The sequence below is a fragment of the Peromyscus californicus genome, unplaced genomic scaffold (genome assembly GCF_007827085.1).
Source record: "Peromyscus californicus insignis strain IS unplaced genomic scaffold, ASM782708v3 Scaffold_7__1_contigs__length_154581171, whole genome shotgun sequence".
In the NCBI taxonomy this organism is placed as follows: Eukaryota; Metazoa; Chordata; class Mammalia; order Rodentia; family Cricetidae; genus Peromyscus; species Peromyscus californicus.
This window is the reverse complement of record NW_026294595.1, coordinates 94,473,645-94,493,561: the sequence shown is the minus strand read 5'-3', so window position 1 is coordinate 94,493,561 and position 19,917 is coordinate 94,473,645. Positions and strand designations below refer to the sequence as shown.

Below are 19,917 nucleotides of genomic sequence, written 5' to 3'. Positions count from 1 at the left end.
GGTGGCACACATGTTCGCCACGCCGCCCAGGTTCTGGAGTCAGTGCGCAGGGTAACCACGGTCAAAGCTTGGGTGCCTAGGACCTCAGCTTTGCCGCATCTGCACTGACTGATGTTCTTTGGGACAGTGAGTGGCCCAGGCCTACCTGCAGGGCTTGTCACGCTGGTTCCACAACACAGGACTCTGAGGACTTGGGGCTTGCCCAGAATGTCGCCTGCTTTTAGGTTTCTAAGCCTCCAGTTGAGAAAGGGGGTGGGAGAGGAAAGGGAAAAAAGGGAGAGGAGAGAGGAAGAGAGACTTGCTTCTTAAATTTTAAGAGAGCCCAACACACCAAGTTAATAAGACAAAAATTCCTGGCGCTGTTTGGGTTCCAGTGGTGAGTGGGAAGTAATGGCAATAAAAAGGGACCGTGATGGCTTTTCTTACCGTTACCATATCCTCTAGCCCCTGAGATGTGAGAATCCTAAGACCCCAAAAGACGGCCTTCAATTACAGAGCCAGCCCCACCCCACTTACGGCCTGTGTTGCCAGACAGCCCAAGATGACGTTATATATTCTTCAAGTGCATCTAAGAGTTGACATCTGGAGTCACTGCTGCTTATACAGCTGCCCGGGGTGGGGTGGGAGTGAGGGGCTCCGGAGTCTGGATGTGGGTTCAGATAGTTCTCTTGTCCTTCACTGACTGCTTGCCAGCCACCTCTCCTAACCACTGGTGTCCCTACAGAAATATGACTGCAAACTGTCACAGCAGCGTGCTGCTTTGTGCCGGGGGCAGAACCCTCTGCCCATCTACCTCACCATCAATGTCAAGGATGACGTAAGCAACCAGGATTTCAGAGGTAACACCGGTGGTTAGTGACTGGGGCGGGGGTGGGGGTGGGGGTGGCTTCTTGGCGGGTACAACACACACTTTGTCAATCTCCACATCAAGAAATAGTGCCCCACAGCTGAAGAACTCTCCTTCATGAAGGGGGCTGATTTCCCCTGGGCAATGTTCCTTAGCTTGCTGGGGCTTATCTGATGGGTCCGTGGGAAATGGGTGAAGGATGAGACCCTAAGTTTTTGTTTTTGTTTTTAGGCTGCCCAAAAGGGGAGCCTAGAAGGTTTAGTTTTTGTCCCTGTTTATCCGGCTTTAAGGAGCAAGCCAGTTTGTAGAGCTGTTTAGTCCAGCAGCAAATGCCCCCTTGTGTCCCACATCGGAATTGCGCCTTGCAATTCCAAGCTCCCCGTGGCCCTGGAGCCAGCACTGGAGGGCTGGGGGAAGAAGGGCTGTGTGGATAGCTGCCCAACCTGAGACTGATATTGCTCCCTGTGTACAGAATGGTTCGAGTTCTCTCCCTACGAGGTGGGCATGCAGAAGTATGGGGCCTTCATCCCTACCGAACTCTTTGGTTCCGAGTTCTTCATGGGGCGGCTGATGAAGAGGATCCCTGAGCCAGAGATGTGCTACATGCTAGGTAACTCTCTAGGATGCTCAGCCCCAGAGCTGGCCAGGCCCGCCTTTGACAGGGCAATGACAGGGAGAATCTTGTCCCAGCGCTGATTGCCTTGGTTAGTCTTGAACTCTCGAACTTCCTGGTTCTGCCACATCACATTAATCCAGGAGGGACTCCTGAACCTACTTCCGGATTGTGACTGCCCTAATCTTCCTGCAGCCCTTTAGGCCCAGAGAGACATCAGTAAAGGGACCCTCCAGGACTCTCCCAGCACCCTGGTCTCCTGTGGTCTATCTAGATCTAGAAGCAGCCTGGGTGTGGAAGCCTGTTAGAAAACCACCGTCCTGCCTTTCTCCCTGTCTGCCTCCAGGCAGCAGTGTGCCTGCTTCCCAGGAAAACTCAGCCCCTCAGATCCCAGGCAGAGGGGGACCCCAGCAGAAAAGGCAGGGCCACTGGGAAAGCCTAGCACAGCTCCCTGGTCTTTGCTCCCTGGTTCCTCAGAAGCCAAGTCACTGAGTACAGGGGTCCACTGTGACATCCAGTCTTTGTTCTTTGCTTCAGAGTCTCATCTGAAAAAAAAAAAGAAAGAAAAAAAAGAAAGAAAGATCTATCTTTATGGCTTCAAGAACAGCTATTCGCCAAGTGGTGGTGGCGCACACCTTTAATCCCAGCACTTGGGAGGCTGAGCCAGGCAGATCTCTGTGAGTTCAAGGCCAGCCTGGTCTACAGAGCGAGCTCCAGGACAGGCACCAAAACTACACAGAGAAACCCTGTCTCTAAAAAACCAAAAAGAAAAAAGAAAAAGAAAAACAGCTATTTAAACTTCTTTTATTTAAATAGGATGTCTATATTCCACTTACCCCAAAGCAACCCATTCCAGAAAGTCTAACTCGAGTCCCATTTCTTCTATGTTGTTGGTTATTTTTTATGCTTATTATTCTTTACTCTTTTGGGGAGCCCACCACCCAGCTCCCAAATAAATCACATGAAGGCTTACTCTTTCTTAATGCCTGGCCTTAGCTTGGCTTGTTCTTGCCAGATTTTCTTAATTTTAAATTATCCCATCTACCTTTTGCCTCTGGGCTTTTTCCTTTTCTTACTTCTGTATAACTTACTTTCACTCTCACTCTGTGGCTGGCTGGGTGGCTGGGTGGTTGGGTGGCTGGGTGGCTGGCCCCTAGAGTCCTCCTGTCTCCCTCCCTCCCTCTCCTGCCCTCCCCCTCCCCCTCCCCCTCCCACTCCTAGATCTCTCCTTCCATTTATTCTCTCTCCCTGCCAGCCCCACCTATCCTTTCTCCTGCCTCACTATTGACCGTTCAGTTCTTTATTAGACCAATCAGGTGTTTTACACAGGCAGAGTAACACAGCTTCACAGAGTTAAACAAATGCAACATGAAAGAATGCAACACATCTTTGCATCATTAAACAAATGTTCCACAGCATAAACAAATGTAACATCTACAACATACAGCACACAGTTCTTTCTCTCCCCTGAGCCCCTGGTCTAGAGCCCATGTGGTTCTGAAACCTGGAGTTCATCTTGAACCCTGGTTCCTCACTTGTTAGCTGTGTGAAGTTGCCTAAACTGCCTAATTTCTCTGGACCTGTTTCCTCAGGTCCATGTGAGAAATTTAAATAGAGAATATAATTGTTAGTATTGGCTTGTTATGATAGCCCAGGTAGGCCCAACGCTTACGATATAGCCTAGGCTAGTTCCAAATTCTTGTCAATCCTCTTGCCTCAGCCTTCCTACTGGGATTATAGATGTGAACCACCACATCTGGTTTTATTAATATTAATATTATTTCATAGTATCATTATATAAATTTTTATAACCTTATAGTATTATTATATAAATTTTACATTAAAAAATAAGAGCTAGCTTTGTGTGTATCAAGGCTTACTGCATGCCAGACACTGTCTTAAGTGCTTTCTCAGTGTGAACTGATGCAAAGGTTCGAGCTGGGTTTGAACTCAAAGCCCGCACTTGCTGACTGTCAGCCCCGTGCTGTGTCTGTGTCTGGGGCACCCTCCTGCTCCCTGTACTGAGGGAAGGGAGAAAAAGACTGGCACCATCAGACATTGCCTGGAACTGCTCAGTGGGAGACAGAAATCCAAGTCCGTCCCACCTGCAAGCAGTCTGGCCTGGAGTAGGCATCTAGGCTAAGGCTGGACCAGTGAGATCTGGGTGTGGGGACAGGGAGCCTGGGGAGAGTTGCTCATGGCTTCTCTGCTTCTCTAGGTTTGTGGAGTAGCATCTTCTCCCTGAACCTGCTTGACGCCTGGAATTTGTCCCACACCTCCGAGGAGTTTTTCTACAGGTGGACAAGGGAGAAACTGCATGACATCGGTGGGTGACAGCCTGGTTTCCCCCCTTGGGTAGTGGATCTATAGTGTATGGATCATGAACTAAGGACTGATTGCCTGTCGCTGTTTCTACATCATCCCGGGATCCAGACAAGGGAAAGCAGTTGGGCTACAGCATTTTCCTTCACTGGTGGCAGTGGTGGGGGCAGGGTGGCTATAGGTGGTACTTATGCCGGGGCCCAGAAGGATACCTCCAACATTCGGAGAGCTGATGGTCCTAGGGACCTGTGAGCACAGAGAAAAAGACAAACTTCTGGGCTCACCAACCTCCCTGGAGCCTTCCTTCCTGGGTATCCTCTCTCTCCCTCTCCATGTCCTCCCCACCCTTTCTCATACCTCTGTTCTGAGTCTTCTTGGGTTCAGAACCAGGGCTTGGGCAAAGAAAGCATGAACTGCACTTAAAGTGGCTCACTCTCATGGGTCAAGCAGTCAGGTGCCACCCCAACTTCTGTAACCTGCCCTCCATCCCTTCCCCCTGCAGAAGATGATCCACTCCTGCCTGAAATCCCCAAATGTGATGCTAACCCCTTGGAGACCACAGTCGTGATCCCAGCATCGTGGCTGTCCAACACTTTCCGAGAAATCCTCACGCACAGGCCCCAGGTGTCTGAGTTCCACAACTTCCTGTACGGGATGCAGCTGCACACTGACTACTTACAGAACAAACACTTCTCTATGTGGAAAGGTATGCCCGCTTGGGTGCCCCGCCCGCTTGGGTGCTCCTCCAGGGCTGGCTCTGTTGGGAGGAAGAAGAAATAGGTATTGAAGCTGCCATAGAGAAAGATGGTCTCCTGAGACAGCTGGCTTGTGGGGAAGGCGGGGCTAGTCCCTTTATGGCTGAGGGCTTGAATGAATACGGCTCTGCCAGCAGAGGGCAATGCAGGCATTAGTTAATTGACTAACTGCATTATCTGAGCAACAGTCCCAGCTGCGGAAGTTGGCCCCATTGTACAAACGGAGAGATGTGAGCTCTTCTGGCAATACCTTTTGGGAACACCTTTCACTGTGAGTGGTGCCCCCATTGTAGTTGAGCAAGTACAGCCTAGCTCAGCCTCACAGCCCCAGGCCTGAAACCGCACTCTCATAGCTTTGACTCTGTATGCCTCTCCTTGCTAAGGCTTTAGGGACAAGATCTAGTGTGCCTCCTCTCCCACCACATGGAAATCTTTGATGTTTTATTTGGCCACAGCCCGCAAAGTCCTTCGGTCTGAGCTATTATTCTTGTCCTCGCTGTCTGGAGCAAAATGGGCAGCTGGCTCCTTGTCCATGGGTATCCCTAGTTGATAGGATGTTAAGTCCCTGCTTCTCCACAAGCTCTACAAATGGGTCATGGCAGGTTGTGTGCATAACCCACAGAAGACTTACTAAAGCCTCAAGAGCATGCTGCGATATGTCAGCCTACCCAGAGAAGTAGGACTCAGTGTCCTGGAGAGAATGTGGGAGGCTAGAGGCCCAGGCTGAAGAAAGCATGCTCCAAGCAGGGTATTCTGGCCATGTCAGTGCCTCCACCCGACCCGTAACTGACATCAGGGCACCAGGTACGATGTTAACTAGAAGGCTTGACTTTCAGACACAGTGCTGGACACCTTCCCAAACCAGCTGACACAGTTTACGAAACATCTGAACCTGCTGGACACCGCGTTCTTTGTCAACTCCAGCTACGCGCCCCTCTTTAGGCCGGAGAGGAAAATCGACCTCATCATCCACCTCAATTACTGTGCGGGATCCCAGACCAAGGCAAGTATAGCAGCAACAGCGCCAGCCTCAGCTGCTCCCAAGCTGTCACAGAGTCACTGGCACGACCTTAAAGACCTGTGCAGCTGTCACGTGGGAGGGTGCTCCGCTGGCACACTCTGAGGCTGCGTAAGGACCAAACCTCACTGGCAACCAGCTGGCTCTCACATGCTGGGACTTGGGAGTTTGTTTGAACTCAGTGATGGCAGTTGTATTATTGCTTTTAAGCATCTGATGCACTTGGCCATTTTTTCAGCTGAAAACAATCTTGATGAGTTTGTAATATCTTGTTTTCAAAATAATCTTAGTGTCCATGTAATCACAGGACCTCCATATGATTAAACAAGTGACCAGTGGTGGTATTATTATTATTATTTGTTTTCTCTTTAAGGGAAAACTCTGGTTTTTAGTTTTTCTTTGTTTCTTTTAGTTTTGTTTTTTTTTTTTTTTTTTTTTTTTTTTTTTGGTTGACTTTGATACAATCCCATCCTGAAGCTAGGGAAAGAAAAGGAAATATAGACAGATGTCTGGAATGAAAGCAATAACCATGTCCTAGGTTTGTCAATAAACAGCAGTGTGCTTCCCTACCCAGGCTCTCACTTGGTCCTTGCACCAGTTCTGTGTGGTAGACAGGACAGCCGCTATTCTCCTGAGGTCACAGAGGAGAGGACCTAGACTAAGTAGCTGGCATGCTGGAGGGGCATGCAAATAAGCCAGTTGTGGGACTTGGGGCTCTTTGTGACTTTAAAGGTATTTTTTCAAAGTCCAGCCCTTGGACATTGTCACCTCCAAAATCTCTGAGTGGCCAGTCAGGACTCCAGGCAGCCAGGTCCCCGTGTCCGTCAATCACAGAGGCCACCCGTGTGTCCCCAGGTCTGTCTTTGGGTTAAGCAGCCGCAGCAGGGCTTCTGTGTTTTCATTCAGGGAAGGAGCTTTCATCTATATGGGCACCAGCCTGCTACCTGGGCCTTTTGTCCTGACCTGGCTTTCTTCTAAAAATACCACCCACTGGCAAAGCAGTTTGGGACCAGGGTTAGCTAGGAAAGATCAGGAAAACAGACCCAGGAACTCTATATGGCTCACCCACACCCAGGCTTCCAGTGCTCAAAGTGTCCTCCCATGACATTACAGCCCCTGAAACAAACCTGTGAGTACTGTACCGAGCAGAACATCCCCTTCCCCAGCTACGCCATCCAGGAGGATGACAAAAGTCTCAAGGAGTGCTACCTGATGGAGAATCCCCAGGAGCCTGATGCCCCCATTGTGGCTTACTTCCCACTCATCAGTGACACCTTCCAGAAGTACAAGGCTCCAGGTAAGCTCCCTCTATGGTATGCTCCCAGCCTCTGCTGGAAACAGACAAAAGCCCTTGTTTTTAGATGTATAGAATCTTCTGATGACCCCAAAGGGGAGGCCTGGCTTAGTCCTAGTCTGAACCCAGAGAATTCCCTCCATCCTCCCCCATGAACTTACAACATGGTCTCCTGCTCTTTTTTTTTTTTTTTGGTTTCCTGCTGTTTTAGTCATTTAACCATTTACTGATACCTAGCTATGTGGAATCCTGAAATGAATAAATTATGCTCTGTGTGTGTGTGTGTGCCCATGTGAGTGAGTGTGCATGCATGTAAGTGTATTTGTATGTGCAAACACGTCCTTACAACCTACCATAATAAGGATCTATAGCAAATTCTTCTGCCCCAAGGTGTAGAACGGAGTCCTGAGGAGCTGGAACTGGGCCAGATGAACATCTATGGCCCCAAATCTCCCTATGCCACCAAGGAGCTGACGTACACAGAAGCCAATTTCGACAAGTTGGTGAAGCTCTCGGAGTATAACATCCTCAATAACAAAGACACGCTTATACAGGCTATAAGACTGGCAGTGGAGAAGAAACGCATGAAGAGCCAGTGTCCCTCCTAGGCCTGGGGGAGCCCTGTTCATCCTGTGTCTGCTGCTGTTGTCAGGAGCGTCCGCCCACCAAGCCTGACCTCACCCACCGCTGTCCCTGCTCTCCGGCTAGGGCTTCGGGCAGCTTGGCCTGGGCTTTGGAGTGAAACATTACAAAAGGACAATGAGGAGAGAAAGGAAAGGAGGGGTCTGTCAGGTTTGTAGCCCTGGAGTTTCTCTCCACTTCCCAGCCTGGAAGGTGCCATGTGCGCAGGCTCCCACCCAGTCTCAAGTGTAGAATGTCAATGTGTGGCCACACCGGAGTGGCTAGTTCCCAAGAGACCTCACCCTTAGAGCTGCAGGCAGAAGTCCCCTAAGCCTCCCTCCTCCCATGACCAGAGAAATGCCCAGGAAGACTGAGAACTGCTCTAAGTTCCTCTGGAAAATGCTTTGTAAATTTAAGGTAATTGCATCCTTGGAATTTGTGTTGTCAATAGTATTTTGTGGTTTATTTTTATTTTTATATTTTACTATGATGAAGAGAGTATTAGTAGAAAGCCTGGTCTCTGCCACAAACAGGTCAAACAGATGACCAACCCATGTCACTGATGCCTCTTCAGCTGCCAGAGCCCTGGGCAACTCAGCTCCAGTGAAACCAGGCCCTGCCAACAGTGCAGCAGAAACCCACAGAATAAGGATGTAGGATGCTGTTCAGGGAGGCCTGGGCAGGCTGTAAGCAAGGGGCACCAGGTACCAGTCCAGGGCCTGAAGCTATCCAGTACCGTTAGTGCTTTCAGATCTTCCTCTGGCTTCCAGGTGGAGTTAATCATTTCTAAGTATGAATCCTCTCATTTATCACAGAAAATGCCACAGCCGGTTGCTCTAAGTTCTTATACAGTGACTCAGAGAAAAAGGCTAGGAAGGACAGCCACACAATGGCAACTTAGGACTCTGAGAAAGACCTCAGCTTTGGAGGGGAGTCTCTGGGGGGGGACCCCTGAACACAGAGACACCCAGATCCAGGCTTCACTAAAGGACAGAATGGGAGCCCCTGGGGTGAGAAAATGGAAGCTGAAGGGCAGCTAGGCATGCGGCCTGAATGGAGCGCAGCGTGCCTGGAGGACAAGGCCCTCTTTCTGAGCCACATGATCCCTCCACAGTCCTTGGTTGTTGAGAGATTTTTGTGTGTTTGTTTTAAATGGGCTCCTGTTTCCATCGTTGCTATTCAGAGCGTGGTTGGGGCCCGGCTGTAAACCCAGCCACACTGACAAGAACCTGTACTGTGAAGAGACTGGTGCCCCCCTCTCCTGCCCCCAGGTGACTCCTATGTGAGTAACGTGGGGGAAGAATAGATTTACTGCACGTTTCCATCAGCTTGGAGAGCAGGAGGCCACAGACTCCTTTGAGGTATTGATAAGCTAGGCTTCTTGGCCTGCAGAACTGGTCCCTACCCACGCGATGCTGATGTGAGTTGGATGTCCCTCACCTCCTCTAGCCCTCCACAGGAGGAGCTGGTTGCCATTGCTTTTCCCTCCCTCATGCAGGGAACAGGCTCTGAATGATCAGAGAGAGCCGGAACAGGACCTGCACTTTGCAAGGTGAAGGCAGCCATGCCTTGGACTTGCCATAGCCTGTGACATGTGTAAGATCACTGTACCGTTTGAGCACAGAATAAAGTGGTCATGAGGGCGAATGTTGCTCCATCTGCTTTCATTATCTGATGCTCCACAGCACTTCTGACCTGGACCCCCATTCTTTCCTCTACCCTCACTTCTGCCCTCATCCCTGCAATTCTCTGGTCTTTCTTCTCCCTAGCGGTTACTAGAGGAGGCCTGGTCTACCTAAGCCTCTTCAGAGAGCTTTGTTGCCTGCTCCTCAGGTGAGGCCTCCCCTGTTTTTATGAACCTGGGGCAGGCCAGGATGCTTCCAGCCCATGTGTTCCGCAGGAAGAACTGAAGGGAGCCAGATGATAGCCTGTACCAGTGGGGAGCGCATGCTATGCACAGCCTGTACCAGTGGGGAGCACATGCTGTGCACAGCCTGCATCAGTGGGGAGCACATGCTGTGCACAGCCTGCATCAGTGGGGAGCACATGCTGTGCACAGCCTGCATCAGTGGGGAGCACATGCTGTGCACAGCCTGCATTAGTGGGGAGCACATGCTGTGCACAGCCTGTACCAGTGGGGAGCACATGCTGTGCACAGCCTGTATCAGTGGGGAGCTCATGCTTGAGCACAGCCTGCATCATTGGTGAGCGCATGCTGTGCACAGCCTGCATTAGTGGGGAGCGCATGCTTGTGCACAGTCTGCATCAGTGGTGAGTGCATGCTGTGCACAGTCTGCATCAGTGGGGAGCACATGCTGTGCACAGCCTGCATCAGTGGGGAGCACATGCTGTGCACAGCCTGCATTAGTGGGGAGCACATGCTAGAGCACAGCCTGCATTAGTGGGGAGCGCATGCTTGTGCACAGCCTGCACCAGTGAGGAGTGCATGCTGTGCACAGCCTGCATCAGTGGTTAGTGCATGCTGTGCACAGCCTGCATCAGTGGGGAGTGCATGCTGTGCAAAGCCTGCATCAGTGGTTAGTGCATTGGGGTTGTGTTGGCAGTGCGACAAAATCACAGCCCCACACTGTCACTCCCAGCATCCTGAGGAGTCCCCCTAAGCTTTAGGAACATTGGTTAAAGTCAGACTGAGGTTCCTAGCTTCAGCACAGAAAGAATCTCAGGATGACCTGGAACTGTGAAACACAGTTGGTGTTTTTACTAAGGAGATTTTAATATAGGAGGTTAAGGGAAAGAGAAGCTCAGAAGAAAAAAAGACACACCCCAGTGGGAGCGTGCTCTTCCGAAGAGGAAGTAAGGGAGAGTGCCCACGTGTGAGCATAGACTCCTCAAGGGAGAGTAAGCAAACTCTCTTAGCACTAGCCATGCATACATTTTATTGGCTCTCAAGTTACATCTCAAAAGGCTCATACAAGCCTGGCCACCTGAGTTCAGTCCCCAGAACCCACATGAAGGTGTAAAAGTGTGGACTGTGGCACACGGACATATACACAAATATGTCATGCATACTAACATGTTTCTATTTTATTAAGAGGATGGGGGAGGGGGGGCCCAGAAGCCACTAGGGTTAACAAGTGTGTCTTTTCTTTGTAAATGGGATTTCTTTGTAAATGGGATTTCTGGTGAGATTCCTAGAAAATTGCAGGTTTGTGGCTGGGAAGGGAGCAAGGCCTTAAGCATTTGTTGATTGTGATGGAATTCTTGTTCTGATGCTGATTAGAGGCTTCAACTTGATGCTTGGGTGGGAGCTCTTTTTCCTTCCTCATGTCTCCAAAATTTCCCCCTCTCTCTATCCTACCTCAGCAGGGAGGGAACCGTGGAAAAACTTTCCCAGGGCATGGTGGCGGAGTCCCACGCCCACAGCCCTCCTGGGCCCCATTGTACCTGAGTGCTGTCAGCTCCTGTCTCTTCTCCCCGAGCCCTGAGCTGCCCACAGCTTCCTTGCCCAGCAGTCCAACTTGCAAATAACTGGAACATGTTAGTCCTGTAGCTCCTGAGACACAAGAAGGGGCCAACCAATGATTAAACTTCAAGGACCTCCCTTCTGATCCCCCATGGGAGGGCCACATGGAAACTGATCCTCACAGCCTCTGTACACAAGGGTTCAGCAGATGCAAACAGCAGGAGCAAAGAGGCCAGGCTAATGATACCCTCCCTCCTGGTTTCTGCTCAGGAAGAGGGAGTCCCTCCCTGGCTACTCCTGCTCTCCTGGCGGCTGGTGTTCTATGAGGTCCTGTACCTCTGCTCCTCCCCCGCCCCACCCCCCCACCCCTCTCCATACTCTTCTTAGCAATCTCAGCTACACCCACTTTTTCAACAACTCAACACTCGAGTGCCAGCTAAGCTAAGGCAACTCTCCCTTCTTCTAAACAAAGGCATTCTAAGTCTCTCTCTGCTAACGTGGTTTTTACTCTATAACCTAAAGATCTAAAATTAAGCCGCTCAAACAAAACTGAAGCTCTTTGTTTCTCAGAAATCTGGGCCTTTTCCAGCTCTCTATGCCATCCCTAAGACTGCCTTTCGGCCTACCATCACCACCTGTGCCCCACCCATCATGCCTGTCTGCTGAGCAGCAGGGAAGATAAGGGGTCTTGGGACTTTTGGACTATGACGTTACCAAATCAGGCCTAGCCTGTCTGCTGCATCTGAACGTCTTTTCTTTGAAAAAGAACTCAACTCTTATCTAAAGAGAGGAATTACTAGTTGTTCCAGTTCTGGTTTTCTGGTCTCTAACTTTGTAGCCTGTAGCCTAGCCTGGAACTTACAATGTAGCCCAGGCTGCCCTTAAACTCATAGCAATTCTTCTGCCCCAGGATCCCAAGTACTAAGATTGTAGGCGTGTGCCAGCACACCCAGCCTTTTCCAGCTATCCATTTCTCTGAGTGAGGACATAAAATAACCACTGTGTGACTAGGGTCAGAGTCTGTTGGCTCAAGGATCAGGAAGGCAGATCAAGGCCAGCTTCTCCACTCCATGTTTGAGACCTCAGCATGAGTGACTTGAGAAGACTGACGGCTTGCCTCTGAAAAGAAGAACTCACTTCAAGATGGCTCCTTGGGCCAGTGAGATGGTTCAGTGGGCAAAGTGCTTGTCATGTAAGCCTGACTGCCTGTGTTCAATCCCCATAACCCACTTAAAGGTGAAAAGAGGGCTGACTCCACAGAGCTGTCCTCTGACTGCCACAAACATGCCGGGGCAACCATGTATATTCATGCATACATCATGCACATACACAATAATGTAAGTGAATAAATAAAATTATTGCCGGGCGGTGGTGGCGCACGCCTTTAATCCCAGCACTCGGGAGGCAGAGGCAGGCGGATCTCTGTGAGTTCAAGGCCAGCCTGGTCTCCAAAGCGAGTTCCAGGAAAGGCGCAAAGCTACACAGAGAAACCCTGTCTCGAAAAACCAAAAAAAAAAAAAAAAAAAACAAACAAATAAAATTATTAAGTTTTTTCAGTTAATCTGAGTGGGTTTTTTTTTAGATTCTAATATAGTGACATAATTTCTCCTTCCATTTCCTCCCACATACCTTTTCTTGCTCTCTTTCAAATTCATGGCCTCTTTTTCATTTTTTTTTAAAATGATGGCTTTATTCACTTCCCTGACCTGTGTTAGGAAGTCCAGGAAGGTTGGACAGGCTTACCGAGCTGTCAATCAGAGTACCTTTCTGTGGTCTTCCCTGTGGCCAGTCTCCTGGGTGAGATTGAGATGGTGGCATCTGCTGGTCTGTATGACTAGATAGAGAGCACAGAGCTGTGCTTCCACAGGAATCTATTGGGGGAAGTCATCACAAGCCAGGCCAGGGACCAAAGAACTCACCTCCAAATAAGAGACAAGTCAAAAAAAAAACCAAACAAACAAACAAAACATGTGGCAATGTTTTAAATCCTAGCCTGTAGTATTTGAATACTTAAACACAGCCTTCGTCCTCATCTACTAAGTGGACATCACATTCCAGGGTCTGTTGTTAGTATGGTCCATTCTACAGACAAGCTGTTAGGTAGGAATTGCAGTTTTGTCTCTGAAAAGTGGTGGCTCTAATGAAGTCCACAGGGATGAGGACTAAGGTCCCTGCACAGAGTGCAAAGGAGCCTGCTTCTGCTGGCTCTTTGCTTTTCCGTCCCCTCTACAGTTCTTGGCCTCCAAAAGATAGGAGAATTAAAAAAAAAAAATCAAGAGCCAGGCATGATGGCGCACGGCTTTAATCCCAGTACCCTGGGAGGCAGAGGTAGGCAGATCTCTGTGAGTTCAAGGCCAGCCTGGTCTACAGAGTGAGTTCCAGGACAGCCAGAGAAACTTTGTCTCAAAACACCTCCTCCTTAAAGGAAGAGGAAAAAAAAAATCAATTTTCTTCCTGTTAAGAAGACTTCCTGAAAGCCCTACACCTTGGGCTCAAATAACTCTGACTCAGAACTTAGTCTCATGACCACACTTGCCTGCAGGGAACTTGGAAAATGTAGTTTTTTACCTAGATGGCAATGTGCCCGAGTACAAAGTCAGAATCATCTTGCTAAAGGTGTCTTCCCTGAAGAACCTACAAGACACCTATGTCCTCCTAACTACATTCCAAGTGACCTCAGTGACATAGAAAAGTGGCCACAGAGAAAGCAGAACAGGGTTCAAGAGTGATGGAGGATTTCTTCACAGGCCAGAGAAGCTGCTCTCTCCTCCAAGGCCTTTAAGCCACTCTGCAGTGGAAGGCGCTGGCCTTCATCAGCTCTGCAGCCAACCATTGAACACAACCCAAGACAAACCCGTGACCAAGGAGTAAGGACAAAACCCTTCCACTGGGAATAACGATAGAACTTTGACAAATATTACAGTTGTCTCCCATACACAGACTCCATATTTTTTAATTTATTTATTTTTACCACTTTATGTGCATTGGTATTTTGCCATGGATGTCAGGTCTCCTGGAACTATAGCCACAGACAGTTGTGAGCTGCCATGTGGATGCCGGGATTGAACTGGGGTCCTCTACGAAGAGCAGTCAATGCTCTTAACCACTGAGCCATCTCTCCAGCCCCCAGAATGTAGATTTAGAAAGAAGTATGAAGGTAGACTAAGGACTGTTTAGGATGAGGAAAGAGTGCAGTGGAGAGAAGGGGGGGACAGGAGGACAGGAGAGGACGAATGTGAGCCAAGTACATGATGTAGGGTGTGACAATGTCAGCTGAGGGGCTGGAGAGGCGCCTCGGTAAATGAAAAGCCTGCTGTGCAAGCATGAGGACCTGATGTGGATCCTTAGCACCCCCACAAAGGCTAGATGCTTAAGTGCATGACTGTAACTTCAGGCGGGGCGCTGGCCAGGCAGCCTAGTGAGTCGGTGAGCTCCAGGTCCAATGAAAGACCTTGTCTCAAAAACTAAGGTAGAAAGCAATGGAGGACACTTGACATCCATCTTTGACTTGTACAGACACACGTACACCTTCGGACGTGCATCCACATGAACACACACACATACCCCACATACACAAAATACAATGGGAGGCATAATTTTATACAATGACCACTGTGCTAATAAAATTGTATAATTATTTTTTAAAAAACTATTTTTCCATGCAGCAAAGAGAATGGAGAATCTTATCATCAGGCTACGTTTTTCCCCAGGATTATATAGCACAGCACATTTCCAGGCCTCCCTGTAGAACGAACTGCAAGTCATAGGATTAGCTTGAAAAAACAACTGGCTTCGGAGGAAAAGCTGAGTGGAGCTGGGACCGTTTAGTGGGAAGAAAGCAAAACAAAGGGGAACCGCAGTTTAGAAATGGATGCAAGAGGACCAGTCACCCCTCCTCTAAGTCAAGGACTTAGCGAGAGCAGGAATGCTGCGTGGCGGCTGCAGGAAGCAGAGGGAGAGAAGGGAAGGGCGGGCACCATGGGTGCTGGGGGGAGGGCGAGGCACACAGCGCGGCAGGACTTCCTTTCCATTTTTTTTTAAAGGACTAAATGCAATTCATTTATGTTTCTTCCTTGCTTTTCTTTCCTGCTTGTAAAACAAGAATGTGATTGTTCTGTAAAGTTTAAAAAAATTCTAAAGCCCATAAAGACAAAACTAAGGTTATCTATTCCCACACTCTGGGAGCATTACAATTTGGGGGTTCATCACTTCTTTTTCTTGAGTACTTCAAAATTCTTTAAACAAAAATATGAAATCCTGTACAACCACTAAAAAAAAAAAATTAAAGTTGTAGTTTTTTGGGGTTTGTTTTGTTTTGCTTTGCTTTGCTTTGCTTTTTTTGAGATGAGGTTTCTCTGTGTAACAGCCCTGGCCAATCCTGGAACTCATGTTGTAGAGCAGGCCAACCTCAAACTCACAGAGATCCACCTGCCTCTGCCTCCTGAGTGCTGGGATTAAAAGTGTGTGCCACCACTGCTTGGCCAAGTTGTAGTTTGTAAAACACCATACAGGGCTGAAGAGATGTCTCAGGAGCTAAGAGCATTGGTCATTCTTCCAGAGGACTCAGGTTCAATTCCCAACACCAACACCCACATGGTGACTCAGTCATGTGTAACTCCAGTTCAAGGGAATTCGACACTCTCTTCTGGCCTTTGTGGGTAGCAGACACACACGTGGTGAACAAACATTCAGACGAAAACACCCATACATATAAAATTAAGTTTATTTTTAAAAAAGACCCTGAACCGAACAACAAAATACAACACAATACCATACAACACAAGATTCATCATCTTAAGCCATTTCTGAGTACACAGCTCGGCAGGAGTAAACATTTCACGTTGTTCTGCAATAGCTCTCTGTAGCTTTTCCAGCTTACAAAATGGAAACTCTATACCCACTGAACTATACCCTATTTCCTCCTCCCGAAAGCTCTGGTAACCACCACTCTAACTCTGCTTCCTGTTTCTATGAACTTGACTCTAAAACTCCACAAAAGTGACAGCCTGTTATAGTCATCTTTCTGTGGCTGGCGTCTTCACCACAGAATACCTTCGAAGATTCACCCATGCTACATCATGTGCCCCCCTCTGAGCTACAACCCTAATCCAAAATACTCTGGTTTTTTCAGATCACCAATATTCTTTGTATATGTCACAACATTCAATAACTGCATAGGAAGCCACCATTTGTTTTACTCTGTGGGGAGAGAGCTAGTTGCAGCGTTTCAGTATTATAAATGACAATAAACATCCTCTCAGATAAAGTTTTATATTCATTATTCCTCAGGGTAAATACCCTCCGGTTAGTTTCTTCAACATGTAATTCCTGAATCAAAAAATATATGAAGTTTGGCAACTCATCAAGGAATGACTGACATATAATCACCTGCATGTATTGAAAAGTACGTAATTTGGGGGTCTGGGGAGATGGCTCAGTAGTTCAAAGTATTGGTTGTTCTTGCAAAGTACCTAGGTTCAGTTCTCTGCACCCACTTGGTGGCTTACAACCGGCTGTTAACCAGTCTCTGGGGAGTCTCATGCCCTCTTCTGGCCTCCTCTTGGACTGCATGTGTGTGGTACACAGACACACAAGCAGGCAAAACATCCATACACGTAAAATACAATATTTTTAAAGAAACATACTATGATTAATGTCCTATGTGTACAGATGTGAAACTATAACCACAATCAAGGTCATGAAGGTCATCTTTCATCCCCAAAAGGTTTCTCTTTGCTCTTCTCTCTCCTCTTTATAACTCTGCCTTCTACTCCTCCCACTAGGTCATGTGATAGGTGTGTTTACCTTCCCAAGGAATAACCAAACATCTCCCAAAGATGTCGGGTCATTTCACATTCCCACAAGTTGTATAAGGCAGTTACAACTTCTCACCAACAATTTGTATGGTCTTGATAATTTTACACAATCTATTAGGTATGTTGTGATGCTTTTGTGGTTTTAATTTTCCTTTCCCTAATGACTAATGATGTTAAGCATGTCACACTTTTGTGAAGTGTCTGTTGAAACTTTTTCATTATTAAAGTTTGTTTTTTTTTTTTTTTTTTTTTTTTTTTTTGGTTTTTCGAGACAGGGTTTCTCTGTGTAGCTTTGCGCCTTTCCTGGAACTCACTTGGTAGCCCAGGCTGGCCTCGAACTCACAGAGATCCGCCTGGCTCTGCCTCCTGAGTGCTGGGATTAAAGGCGTGTGCCACCACCGCCCGGCCTAAAGTTTGTTTTTATCTTTAAAACTTCTTTTATTTTTTATGTTTTGCCTTCCTGTATGTGTACTATGTGCATGCAGTGCCTGCAGAGGCCAGAAGAGGGCGTTGGTTCCCTGAGTCGACATGTGGGTGTGTGTAATTAAATCTGGGTCCTCTGGAGCTAGTTCTCTTAGTCACCAAGCCATCTCTCCAACCCCTTGTTATTAAATTTTTAAAGGTCTATGCATTCTGGATATAAGCCTTTGTGAGATGTTATCTGTGAATATATTCTCCAACTCTGCACCTTTCCCATAGCTCTTAAGTTTGATGAAATCCAGTTTATCAACTAATTTTCTTTATATGGATGTCCCTCTGGGGTTATCTAGGAAAAAATTCCCTACCTTACAACCACACAGATTTTCTCCTACGTTTTCTTTGAGAACTTTTATAATTTGTAAGTTTTACATTTAGCTCTAGAATTCATTTTTTAGTTAATTTGAACATAGGGAATGAGGCCTGGATTAAAATTCATGTTTCTCTATACAGGTATTCTATTGTTCTAGAACTGTATGTGGGTCGTGTTTGGTGGTGGTGGGATGGAGCCCACTGCTTCATGCATGCTAAGCATCTACATTCTAAACTGTTTATATAAAAGACTTTCTCAGCCAGTCTTGGTGGCATACGCCTGTAATCCTAGCACTTGGAGGCAGAGGCAGAAGAATCGAGATGAGTTCAAGGTTATTCCCATGTATCTGGTAAGTTCAAGGCCAGCTTGGGTGCACGGGACTCTGCTCCAACAAGAAAAAGAAATAGAATTTGAATTATCCACTAAATTGCCTTTGTCCTCTCTCAAAAATCAGTTGGCCATGTATGTGTAGGCCTCTTTCTAGACTCTGTTCCATTGATATGGTGATTCATCACTAAATGATGGCATGTTCTGAAAAGGCAGTGTTAGGTATTGTGTGAGCATCATAGAGTGTACTTACATAAACTAAAATGTGACATCCTAAGTCAAGAAAACCTACAAAAGCCTGTTGCCTGCTGCTAAAATGTCATTAGTGTATGCTTATAGGATAATTTTTGCATTAATACCACATTGTCTTGATTTTTTTTGTAGCTTTATTAGTCTTGAAATTAGGTAATATAAGAGCTCCATTTTTGTTATATTTTACATTCTTTTTGTCTGTTCTGGGACCTTCACATCCACTATATGAAATTTAGAATCATTTTATTAATTTTGACTAAAACAAAAACCTGCTGAGATTTTTATTAGGATTGCATTAAATGAATTGGGGGAAACTGGTCTTATTGTTGAGTCTTCCGGCCCATGGACATGATATAGGCAATGTATATCTAGGCCTCCATTTCTCTTAGAAATATATTGTGATTCTCAGCATATAGGTCTGGTACATTTGATTAGATTTAGCTCTAAACGTTTGTTAGTTTTGGTGCTATTCCAAGGGATGCAGATTTTCCACTTCAATGTCCAATTGTTGTTTCTAGCATGTAGACATAGCTGGCTTTTGTATCCAGAAACCTCACTAATAAATTCACCTCATAGACCAGCAACTTTTTGTCTGGATATATCATAGTTTATCCATTGTCTACTGAAGGCCACCTTGGTTGCTTCCAGGTTTTAGTGAACAAAACTGTCATAAACATTCGCGCTGCACCGGCAACACCTGGACGATCGTTCAAAATGCGGTTTTACAACTACCTCACGAATCAACTCTGCATTTCTTCCAAGTTCAAGAAGTAATTCATGAGCCAGGCGGTGGTGGCGCGCGCCTTTAATGCCAGCCCTCGGGAGGCAGAGGCAGGAGGATCTCTTTGAGTTCGAGGCCAGCCTGGTCTACAAAGCAAGTTCCAGGACAGTCAGGACTCGGTTACACTGAGAAACCCTGTCTCGAAAAACCAAAAAGTAATTCATACACGATCTTTCTCCAAATTTTATGCAATCAAGAATCACCTGAGCTCCATCTCTTAACATTTTAATTTAGTAGGTCTGTAGTGAGAACTAGAGGTCTGTATTTTAGCAAGCCTCTCCGGTTATTCCTATGCAGCTGACCTCATTGACCACGCTGAAAAGGCGCTGGAGCGTTTCTCGCCTAGGATACACAGGTGATGGCCAATTATTTCTACCAGTGTCTAGGTTTTAAACTGGAAAGGGGGCGGCGAGGAGCTGACACCAGCTGTGGTGTATGTTAGTGCTGAAATTAGATTGTAATAATGAGGGTTCCATGCGATAGAAAATCAAATAAAACCAAGGAGAAAAGGGGCCTTTAATTGATTCAGAATTCAGTGGAGGCAGGAGAAATATCCACGCAAATAGACTGAAGTTTATTTCCTCTTCAAAATTTGCCAGTTGCATCAGTGAGCCTGAGTCTCTTCGGCAGTAAACGGGGTAATAACCTGCCAGCGGAAAAGGAACCTGTCCGTCAACTTTCTGAATTTTCCGTCTCCAGGATCCATGTCCAAAAGTTTAGGATGAGTCGAGTTCCAGAAGGCAGGCCTCGGGTGGTTCATTCCTGCCAGCTAAGACTTGCCCGGAAGCCGACGCCACCTGGCCAGAAGGATGTACCCAGCTAGACGCGCCCGTGCCACTCCGCCTGGGCTACTCCCTCTCCTCGCCTAGCCTTCTAGACCGATGTCGTCATCAATAATTCATTAAGACACGCCTTTCCATTGGCTAGAGCCTCCACTCCTCGCGGGCACACGCCCAATGAGGAAGGACCTGAGAGCGCTTCTGAATAATGAGCGCCCGCCCGTGACGCAGCGGCTGATGATTGGTCGTCGCGGCAGGGGGGGCGGGCCCGGCGAGCG

The 19,917-nt window shown here is 47.5% G+C and overlaps 1 protein-coding gene across 3 annotated transcripts in view; it reads left to right on the top strand.

Annotated features, from left to right (window-relative positions):
- Pla2g4e (phospholipase A2 group IVE) overlaps positions 1-9,117 on the top strand; it is a 72,867-nt gene extending 63,750 nt beyond the window's left edge. For all 3 annotated transcript variants that reach the window (XM_052723135.1, XM_052723134.1, XM_052723133.1), the window contains 7 exons: positions 725-839; positions 1,320-1,457; positions 3,679-3,786; positions 4,285-4,488; positions 5,374-5,540; positions 6,669-6,852; positions 7,240-9,117. In XM_052723135.1, coding sequence (XP_052579095.1) covers positions 725-839; positions 1,320-1,457; positions 3,679-3,786; positions 4,285-4,488; positions 5,374-5,540; positions 6,669-6,852; positions 7,240-7,457 — 1,134 coding nt within the window. In that variant the 3' untranslated portion in view covers positions 7,458-9,117. The remainder of the gene's footprint in view (positions 1-724; positions 840-1,319; positions 1,458-3,678; positions 3,787-4,284; positions 4,489-5,373; positions 5,541-6,668; positions 6,853-7,239) is intronic.
- The last annotated feature ends 10,800 nt before the right edge of the window (positions 9,118-19,917 follow it).